At 38.3% G+C, this 10,754-nt stretch overlaps 2 protein-coding genes across 5 annotated transcripts; one reads left to right on the forward strand and one right to left on the reverse strand.

Moving 5' to 3' along the window:
* Nucleotides 1-6,027: 6,027 nt before the first annotated feature.
* On the reverse strand, nucleotides 6,028-6,653 carry LOC111919207 (putative glycine-rich cell wall structural protein 1). Its single transcript, XM_023914817.1, has 2 exons — nucleotides 6,477-6,653; nucleotides 6,028-6,201 (listed from the first exon to the last, which is right to left on the reverse strand). Exons 1-2 carry the CDS (start codon nucleotides 6,651-6,653, stop codon nucleotides 6,028-6,030), a joined length of 351 nt encoding a protein of 116 aa, XP_023770585.1.
* On the forward strand, nucleotides 6,440-10,226 carry LOC111919231 (pentatricopeptide repeat-containing protein At4g19440, chloroplastic). 4 transcript variants are annotated; one of them, XM_042895879.2, is made up of 5 exons: nucleotides 6,706-6,844; nucleotides 7,000-9,170; nucleotides 9,381-9,448; nucleotides 9,572-9,647; nucleotides 9,840-10,226. In XM_042895879.2, exon 2 carries the CDS (start codon nucleotides 7,172-7,174, stop codon nucleotides 9,161-9,163), a length of 1,992 nt encoding a protein of 663 aa, XP_042751813.1. In that variant the 5' UTR covers nucleotides 6,706-6,844; nucleotides 7,000-7,171; the 3' UTR covers nucleotides 9,164-9,170; nucleotides 9,381-9,448; nucleotides 9,572-9,647; nucleotides 9,840-10,226. The 4 variants fall into 4 exon arrangements, with proteins under 4 accessions (XP_023770612.1, XP_042751812.1, XP_023770611.1 ...); XM_023914844.3 differs by having other exon boundaries at nucleotides 6,440-9,170; nucleotides 9,365-9,448; XM_042895878.2 differs by having other exon boundaries at nucleotides 6,440-9,170; nucleotides 9,387-9,448.
* The last annotated feature ends 528 nt before the right edge of the window (nucleotides 10,227-10,754 follow it).

The following is a 10,754-nucleotide window of genomic DNA, read 5'->3' on the forward strand; positions in this document are numbered from 1 at the left end:
TTCCCCGACTTGTCGAGTTGGGTCATTAAAACTTGTGGCCACAAGATTCTCGACACGACGAGTTGGAGCTCCCTAACTCGTCGAGTTCCCATAAAATTCCAATATTCTGAGAAATGTGTAACATCCCGAGTTCAGGAGTGCATGTTCAGGGTTCAAAGTGAAAATATGAATGGTCAACTCGGCGAGTCCATGGGTGGACTCGGCGAGTAGGGTCGCGATTCTGGTCGCGTGTTAAGTGGCCAACTCGGCGAGTCGATGGCTGGACTCGGTGAGTTGGTGTTGTGTGGAGAAAACCCTAATCCCAGGGATTGAGCCCTATATAAAGAACATAATACCCTCTCCCCAGCCTCTTTACTCTCCCTTGAAGTCCAGAAACCCTAATATTCGTTTATGAGAGAATTAGAGAGCATTTGGAGTTTGAAGAAGTGTTTTTTGAAGAGATATTGAAGGATAAGAGGCTTCGAGCAAGGGGTTTGCAAGGATTTGGATTACTCTTCTATTGGAGCTTTCTTTTGAGGTATTATTTCATTGTTTGGGCTGTTATTTATCTAGATTTATCATTTTGGAGTTTTTGGAAAGCATACCTTGTGATATTTTGAGTTTAGAGGTTAAATCTGAGGTTGCTACCCCAGGTCTGGAATGGAGAAGGTCTAGAGTGCATAAAAGTCCCTATTCAAGAGTTGTTGATGAAGCCTTTTAGTCCCAAACCTTAGCTAAGTGTCTTTTATGCTTAGATCTCTTTGGATTCATTTAAAGTTTGCCACTTTACATGATGGATGGGTTGTAGGGGAGTGGATCTATGGTTTGGAGCCCCTGCATGGTTTGATAAGCCACTGTAGGGATTAAGAGCTAGAGGTACTCGGCGAGTCACATGGGTGTACTCGATGAGTTGCATGAAGATAGGCAGAAACTCGACGAGTTGGAAGAACAACTCGGCGAGTTGGTTGAAGATAGCCTTGGACTCGGCGAGTCTGTTTTTGGACTCGGCGAGTCTAGTCGTGAGGTCCTAACCTTTTCTGGTTAAGCTGTGAATCGGTGAGTCAGGGGATGACTCAATGAGTTGAGTACGGTTAGACTCAGAGTTGTGGGACTCGGCGAGTCTTGGGGCGACTCGGCGAGTTGCGTCGTGTTATGGGAGTTTCAGAGCATGGGGACTCGACGAGTCAGCGGGTTGACTCGGCGAGTAGAGTCAGTCAGGAGGGTTGACTTTGACTGAGGACTTTGACTTTGACCAAGAGTTGACCAGTTGTATTTTGGCAATTATGGGTATTTATTGAGTTCAGTCTTTCGGCATTGATCAGTGGTGGAGTTCGTGTCGGAGGTTGGAGCAGCGTGATCTTATCCTTTTCAGTCAGTAGTCGCAAGGTGAGTTATCCTCACTATATCAACAGGGTCTAAGGCACCAAGGCCGGCCCTTTATCAGATTGTAATCCGGGTATTGTTGTTATGTTGTTGCTTTGCTATGTTTGCATCCTGGTAGTTAGGATGGTATATGTTAGAGACCTGGTTAAGGTCGGTATCCTGGTATATAGGATGATGCTATGCTAGTGACTGGTTAGGTCAGTATCCTTGTTAGGATGAGGTTATGCTATGTGATCTGCTAGATCGGTTTGATTGGATGTGGATTGTTATATGATTATATGTTTATGTGCACATGGTTGTTGGATTGGGGTTGGGTTGAGGCGGGTCCTGCTTTATGCTGTAGGCCAACATACCCAGGGCGGACCGGTTATCCCGAAGGCCCAACGAGTGGTCCGGATAGGCTGTAGGCCCCAAGAGGGCGGACCAGACATGTCGAGGCTCGACGAGTGGACCAGGCCAACTGAAGGCCCGGTGCGGGCGGACCAGTCATACTGTAGACTCAGAGAGTGGACCAGGTGGATTGAAGGCCCGGTGCGGGTGGACCAATCACACTGTAGACTCGATGTATATGGCTAGACTCGGAGGGTGGATCAGGTGGACTGTAGGCCGGTGCGGCGGACCAGTCACACAGTAGACCCAAAGTGCATGGCTGTTCTGTGTTTTGTTATGTTATGATATGCTATGTGTATGGTATACGTGGTTGGTATTTTGGGGGTATCTCACTAAGATTTCGGGCTTACAGTTGTGGTTTAAATGTTTTAGGTGCTTCAGGAGACTGTGGCAAGGCAAAGGCATGATCGTACCGCTCCTCATGTTTATATTTTATGATATGGTTCTGGGGAATACTCTGATAATAAAAGTGTTGAAAACCTTTTTGTAATAACTTTATGAAATTCGGTTGTTTTTGAAAAGTTTAAATTGGTTGGAATTTTTAGAGTGTTACAAAATGTATAATACATGGACCAAGCGTTACACTGCCACTCTCCGTCATCAGATGTAGAAGATACTCTCACTAACACCCACTAACTACCTTACAAATATAATTACATGCAACAAATACTAGATATTTCTTTGACTGCAAGGTCTCACACTACAATGGTTGTAATCAATCAAGAGCTACGTAATAGAGTTAAACCTAACCTTTTAAAATTAACATGTAACATAACATATTCGCTTGATAGGTAACTAGTATTAGTAGTGATTCCTAAAAGAACAAAGCAAGCAACATTCGAGCATCGAGTTCTAATCAGAGCACTGCCTAACAAGCCATCCTAACATATCATTTGTAATCTATATTAGCATGCAGTTATAAAGGCTCATGCATAGGCATATATAGTAGGGATGAGAATTTTGGCCCAAATCTCAATCCCGTACCGGTACCGTACCGGAACCGGTACTGAACAATACCGAATTGAAAAATATGGGACGGTACTCGGTACTCCAAATACATGAAATTCAGGATTCGGTACCACTGGTACCGAAAACCGGTACCATTCCCGGTACCGGTACCGATGATGTTAATTCAGTTCGGTACTCGAGATTCACTTTTGATCAAATTTGGTTTTCGGGAAATCGGGAATGGTACGGGTCGGTACCGGTTATGTCCCACTCTTATCCCTAATATACAACCATCTTTCCTAGCATACAACTCTGAGCAGATCCTTAGCCCTAATCTAGCATGTTATTCACATATTCATATACTAAAAATAAATAAGCATGTATGAGTATTTTGGTAACACTTACCGGAGTTTGGCCGATTGCATGCATTACACCCCATTTTATAAAAATCCTTTTATTAAATCTTTTTCTTTTCACTTAATTCCCTAGTTTGTGTTCATACACACCCAAGAGTGTGTTTGAATAACCAAAGCTCTGATACAACTTGTAACATCCCAAAATACTAAGTAAAATTATTTGTTTAAAATCAACCAAACCATCAATCATATTTTTCAAAACCATCAAGAATGTCATAGTAGAAAAACAATTATCAGAGTATAATCCCCAAATCATGAAATGTCAAACACAGGTGGATGCGATGCGATCATGTCGTACCCTTCATTTTTGAACCGGAAGTACTTGAAAAACTTTTAAACATAAACCGTAAGCACAAAGTTTAGTGAGTTCCCCAAAATACCACAAACCATACATACACATCATCCATACATATCATACTAAAGCATGTAACATGTCTATTTCACCCCCGAGTCCCTTTCGATTCTTTGAGTCCCTTCCGACTCCCTAAGTCCCTTTCGACTCGTTGAGCCCCTTCCGAATCCTTTGGTATCTTTTAACTGGTATGGGTCTATTTCACCCCTACAACTAATCATATAATCATACTAGCAAGAGTCACAAAGACAACAATCACACATACACATCAGTAAGTGTCATGAAGACTACTACTATCCTACAACATAATCCAGCGGGCCGACATAGGTGCATTCGGCCCACAAGTACAGTGAGGAGACTCACCTCAGTCTGATGATAAACAAATCACACTCTCGGTCTGCTGCTACCATAGCTCCTCACACTGAACATATCCAAAATCAATCCTAATTAATAATTAGGGTACTAACCTCTAATAAATGGTCCAAATCATATTCTATTGTGCCAAGGGTAAAAGATCATTTTACCCTTCCCCTACTTGACCCATCTAACCATTGCCTAAAACCATAATGACCTAAGGCCCAAAAATGGCCCAAATGACCTTTTGGTGAGTATGCCAAGCGTATCACCACATTACGCATGGCGTACTGGGCTTCGATAGAAAAGGAAATCGGGCTCAACCCATTACGTCGTACGTACCAAGAGGGTATGCCCAATATACCTCACTGAGGCCCAAAACTTTCCACTAAGAACTTAATGCCTAAAGTCTAAACGTCCAATTCACAAATCTAAGTCTTAAGAAGGTCTTAACTGATAAAGTTGACCACTTTAAGCTTTTGCATGGCTTAATAGGACCCAACACTAAACCCTAGGTCCATAATTTCTTAAAAAGATCAACAACTCATGCATAAGTGGACTATAACCCCAAAGATCCAATTTTGATAACTTAACAAACTCAGAAATGGCTAGAAATGATGTTCGAAGGTTATGGAGTAACTTCTGCTAACAAGATCCAAGCCAAGGGACCAAATCATGCCTAAAACATAACCCAAAACTAGATCTACACTAAAAATCCATAAAGTTTGAAGCTTTATACATCTAGAAGATGCAAGATGTAAAACCAAGTCTAGATCTACAAGCTCCAAGCTTGCCAACACTTCTCCAATGAACTCCTTTTTCTTAAAAATGAACCAAAATACACAAAAATACTCTAAGACCTCAAGAACCTCACAACTTGGCTAGGGTTTTGAAATGATGCTGTGGGGATAATGGAGGTTGGTGATGAGGGACACCATGGGGTCTTAAGGTGTTTAAATAGGGTCCAAACCCTAAAACTTAGGGTTGAAGGCCTACATGAGTACACCCAATGTACTCGAGGGAACCCACGATCATATTAAATGACCTACGCCCGACGTATCTATCACGTACGCCCAACATATGGACCAATTTTGCAACCAACTTTATATTATGAACCTTTATGAAAAATACATGGAACACGAAAGTGTGTGTGTGTGTGTGAGAGAGAGAGAGAGAGAGAGAGAGAGAGAGAGAAAGAGAGAGAGACGGGGAGGATGTTGTAGGCAATGGCCGACGATGACAGTGGTGGTGGTGACAGTAGTTGCTTCTCAAAAAAAAAAAAGACGAGTAATAAATTTTAGGGTTAGTGGGTTTAGAAAATTTGGTGATATAAGTTTATGTGTTTTTTTATTAATAAATGATTATTTTAAAACTAGAAAAAATCTAATATGATGTGGAATTATAATTTCAAATCAATTATGAAAGAAAAACCACATGGACTACTAATGCACAGAATGGAACTTAATAGACTCGATATGTAACGTTTTCGATAGGTGATACGTATACTGAATCCATATATTTTGAAAAACTGTTGTCACCGAAACATATAATTTTGTATTAATTTATATTTTATTATATTAGTTGTATTAAACCTAAATATTGGTAGAAATGTTATATTAGATTAAAAAAATTATAATAATAATTGTATAAAACCCAAATCCTAAGGTGCGTTTAGTTCCGAACAAATGAGCCGTTTTCTGGAAAAATTTTCCCAAAATAATGAGAATTTTGAAAACGCATTTATTTCGTCTATTTTTCTAAATTTTTCACAAAAAATAAAAATTTTCTGTTTTCTAAAATTACAAAGAAGATGGAAATTTTTGAAAAACTAATAATCATTGTTTTCCACTTTCACCCCCATCCACCTCTACCTACCCCTAACTTAACACCGTCAACTCAACACACCCCTACCTACCCACACCCACCCACTCCCAAGCCCCCCTCCCCTTTCAGACACACACATACATACGCACACAAACATACATATCCATCCCACCTACCCACCCCATCCACACCAACACCCCCGCAAACATACACACACACACAAACCGACACCCATGCCCACCCTACAAACACACACCCACCCCCACCCCCACCCCCACAAACACACACACATACATACATACACCCACACCCACACACCTAAAAACACAACCCCCACACACACACATACAAACACACACCCACTAACATATACAGGCACACTCACCCACCCAACACCGCTACCACAATCATCAACCTACCATCACCATCACCATCATCACCAGTGCCACCACCGCCGCCATCACCACCACTGCCGCAATTGTCGCCGCCACCACTACCGCATGTCATCATCACCACCGCCGCCGACCCACTACCGCTACCGCCCCCGCCCCCACCCTACCACCGCTACCGTTTTCTAAACATGAAAACCGATAGAAAAACACACATCTAAACACGTTTTCTAATTTTCTAAAACTGAAAATGCAAAATGAATAAGTTTTAACTAAAATCGTTTTCTAAATTTTTCAATGAAAAATAAAGATGGAAAACAAAAACTAAAAAGAAAAAATGAAAAACTGAACATAAAAACCGATTTTTCATTAATTTCCAGAGTTTTCATTTTGTCAAATAAAAAAAGCACCAAAGAGGCTGGCTGCTACATCGGCTTAAACAGTCTTGGTTGGCTTCCTCCGCCCAAACCCTACACCAGGGTTTTGCGGTTTATCACCCCAAATAGTAAACCCGCTACTGAGATCTCGTGGCCCTTTCTCATACGCACCAAAACTCATGGCACCATCGCCACCACAACCCCCTTCTTCAACAACATCGCCAAAATGAAGCTTTTCCATAACAAATTCATCGACAAAAACCTTCTTCCAATCACATCTGCCTCTTAATGGATTTAAAGAGGCTCAGAATCTCCAAATTCTCACCCTTAAAGAGGAACCCCTTTCAATCAGCCTCTACCCAGCATAACCATTCAAAGCCATCGCCCAAAAAAACCCCATTGCAGCTTGAGAATCAGGATTTGATCAAACGGGTAACTTCAATTCTATCAAACCCATCTTTAGATTCGTCTAAATGTAAAGATATAGTCACACATTTGTCTCCACAGCAGTTCGATTGTGTTTTCTGCGATATTAGGTATTCTGTGAAACCACGAACCGCATTGAATTTCTTTTACTTTGCTTCCAGGTCTTGCGGATTTAAATTCAGTATTAAGTCGTATTGTTTGTTGATTCATTTGCTTGTTGGTTCAAAACTGGAATCCCCAGCTAGATTACTTTTGATTCAATTGATCGACGATAAACTCCCTGTGTTGCTTCATGATCCCAAAACCAAACACATCGAAATTGCCACTTTATTTATGGAATTCCATTTCACATCAGACGCCCTCCCCCTTCCAACATTTGATTTGTTGATTCATGTTTATTGTACCCAATTCAAAGCTTTTGGCCTCCTTCCTGCTTCAGATATAGTCCAGTTAATAGCTGAAAAGCACTTGTTTCCATCATTAAACACTTGTAATTTTCTCTTGACTTCTCTCGTGAAGTCAAACCTCCTTCAAAAAGCCCATGAGATCTTCAACATTTTACGTAGAGGTGTTCAACCAGATGTCTATCTCTTTACAACAGCCATTAACGCCCTTTGTAAAGACCACAAAATCAAAGAAGCCATGGCCATATTCTCACAAATGGAGGAAATTGGTGTTTCCCCAAATGTTGTAACTTACAATAACATCATTCATGGTCTTTGCAAGAATCAGAACTTACAAGAAGCTTTTCACCTCAAAGAAAAGATGATCAAGAAAGGTGTAACTCCTAGTCTTAATACATATAGTGTTCTTCTCAACGGGTTATTGAAAGCTCAAAACTACAATGAAGCTCAGAGTGTTTTAACTGAAATGACCTCCAATGGTTTTCTCCCAAATGAGGTTGTTTATAATACTTTGATAGATGGATACTGTACACAAGGTGACATGAAGAAAGCAATTGAAATTAGAAATGACATGTCATCAAAGGGATTGAATCCAAATTCTGTCACTTTCAATACTCTCATCAAGGGATTTTGCAATAGTAATCAATTTGAAGAAGCTGAAAAGCTTGTGGAGGAAATGCTATCGATTAGTTTAACAATAAACGCGGGTTCTTTTACTTCGATTATTCATTGGCTTTGTAAGCTTTCAAAAATGGATTCTGCTCTTCGATATGTTCATGAAATGTTGTTAAGAGATTTAAAGCCAAATGATAAGTTGTTGACTATGATAATTACTGGTCTTTGTAATCAAGGTAAACATTCAGAAGCAGTTAATCTTTGGTTTAAACTACTTGAAAAATGTTTTTTTCCAAATATAATAACATCAAATGCCCTTATTCATGGTCTTTGTGAATCTTCAAATGCAAAAGAGGTTATAAAGATTCTTAAAGAGATGTTACAAAAAGGGTTACATTTTGATAGATCTACATACAACATTTTGATCTCATGGCATTGCAAAGAGGGGAGATTCGATGAAGGTTTTCAATTGAGTGAAGAGATGGGTAAAAAAGGAATTTCACCGGATATTTCGACTTTCACTTCGTTGATAAACGGGTTGTGTCAAAAGGGTAAGATGGATGAAGCTTTGATGCTTTTTGAGAAGTGTAAAACTAAAGATTTGACTCCTGATGTTTCTACATATGGAGTTATCATCGAAGGGTTTTGTAAATGTGATCAAGTCGAAAAGGGAAAAGATCTTTTTAACAAGATAGTCAACGAGAAAATGGAAGTCAACTCTTTTATCTATAATTCTCTTATTAGAGGATACACAAGAATGGGTGATATGAAAGAGGCGATTAGGGTTTGTAATGAGATGAAAAGTAAAGGAATTCAACCGACTTCTGAAACTTATTCTTCTTTAATCGATGGACACTGCAAAATCGGATGTGTTGAAGATGCAAAGCTTATGATTGATGAAATGAGGGAATTTGGTTTATCACCAAATGTTGTGTGTTATACTGCTTTAATCAATGGGTATTGTAAGATTGGGGAGATGGATAAAGTGGAAGCAATTTTGGGGGAAATGTGTTCATATGGGATAAACGCTAATAAAATCACGTATACAGTTATGATGGATGGGTATTGCAGACTTGGTGAAACAGATGAAGCTGTGAAGCTTCTTGGAGAGATGAAAGAAAAGGGAATTGTTCCTGATGTTGTTACGTATAATACACTGGCGAAGGGGTATTCAAAGGAAGGGAGGATTGAAGATGCCCTCCAACTGTTTGATGAAATGTCTCAAAGAGGTGTAGATTTAGATCAAATAACTTACACTACTTTAATTCATGGGTGGAACCAGAAATCAACCAAAAATCAAGAATGATAAAATGGTAGGTAATAGGTTCTCAATTTTTGTAGATGAGATTTTTAGAATGATATTCCTTTTATAAAAAAGTACTTCATAAGTGGATGAAACTTGAATGTATATACACACTTCTTTTTTTGTTCACTTTGTTTCTTCAAAAACTTGTAATTCTTTTGATTTTAAAATTATATAGACAGGATAATTGACATTCATAAGTAGGTTATTTCCTTTATAGCTGCAGTGTAAGATCTTGAGATTACTCCAAAGAACAAACAAGGGATGCTGCAAAGTCTATCTCAAGAAGTAAGCTTTATCATATATATAACTGTTGATAAATAACATCATATACATGAATAATATATATTTTTTTAATGTTTCTTTTATGTGAGTTTCTAAATTTGTTTTGTTTTTATAAACAAAATTCAGGATTGAGCTTCCAAATGATTATCATATCAGGAGACATGATAGTGATTGGTTAATGCCAATACTATTGCTTTTTCAGGTAAGAATCTTGCTTAATCATATGTATGTTTTTATAAATTTGTGTATGTATTTGTGTTCTTTAAGAAGGAAAAATTGAAAGTATAATGCTATAATTTTCAAGTTTTGTAAAGCACAATGCCTTAATGACATATAGTATCTTCAGTGATTATGAAAATAGTTGTAATTGTTTTCATTCACTACTTGGATGCAGGCTTGTGGAATTTGGAGAGAGGATTAAATTTCATGGATGGAGGTGTTTCTGTTTGCCTTGAAGAATCAGAAACCATCTCACTCGCATACTTGCTGGATTGGAATTGACTTTGCTTCCTTCTGTACATTCAACCTAGTTTGTGCATAAATATAGATTTATTTAGACAAAATTGCAAAATTGGTCGCATTTTTTTTTTTTGGATTTTGGTCCAACCCCGATTTTTTTTTGGATTGGTGGTTCTTTTGAGCTAGTTTGGTTGCGTATTTGGTCCCTCCGAATATTGAAATGGCTGCAATACCCTTGGTGTATTTATTTTTCATTTTTTTTTTCTTAACAATCTAATACCTATTTATTTATTTTAATAATCAAAAAATGAAAAAGGGTCTCTCTCTCTCTCTCTCTCTCTCTCTCTCTCTCTCTCTCTCTCTCTCTCTCTCAAGAACACAAGTCACATGTCCATGTGCTTTACAAAACATTTTTACGCTTTTAATGTATTTAGAGGCTATGCAAAACACACGAGTTTATGACCAAATGGGTGTGTTTGAAAAAAGAAAATACCGAATAGGTTTAGTTTCAAATATATTTACCAGAATAGAATAATAGTCAAAATATTTACCAAAATAGTATTTTTTTTTAAACATTTTTTAATATATTCAACTATAGTTTTAACTTTTAGTATTTTTTTAATATAATTTTTGACCATCTTTTTAACTCTTTGCTATTAACTTATATAAAAAAAATTACAAATATATTATATGTCGAAAAAACATCATAAATGGTTCATGTGGTTACCCAAAATCTGAAGTTTAATTACCGTGGTTTAAAAACCTTATAGATGGTCCCTGTGTTTTTAAAACTTTTGACGATTGATCCTTATTGTTAACTCCGTTAAGTTTTGTCTGTTAATTGAAGGGT

Source organism: Lactuca sativa, chromosome 6 (assembly GCF_002870075.4).
Source record: "Lactuca sativa cultivar Salinas chromosome 6, Lsat_Salinas_v11, whole genome shotgun sequence".
In the NCBI taxonomy this organism is placed as follows: domain Eukaryota; kingdom Viridiplantae; phylum Streptophyta; class Magnoliopsida; order Asterales; family Asteraceae; genus Lactuca; species Lactuca sativa.

What these genes read in the sequence shown, in the direction of transcription:
- LOC111919207 (XM_023914817.1), bottom strand. Translation starts at nt 6,653, where the DNA reads ATGGAAAAGCTTCATTTTGGCGATGTTGTTGAAGAAGGGGGTTGTGGT. An exon ending in GGAGGAAGCCAACCAAGACT is followed by an intron (nt 6,202 to 6,476) that starts GTTTAAGCCGAT and finishes TAGCGGTGGTAG; the next exon opens with GGTGGGGGCGGGGGCGGTAG.
- LOC111919231 (XM_023914844.3), top strand. Translation starts at nt 6,701, where the DNA reads ATGGATTTAAAGAGGCTCAGAATCTCCAAATTCTCACCCTTAAAGAGG.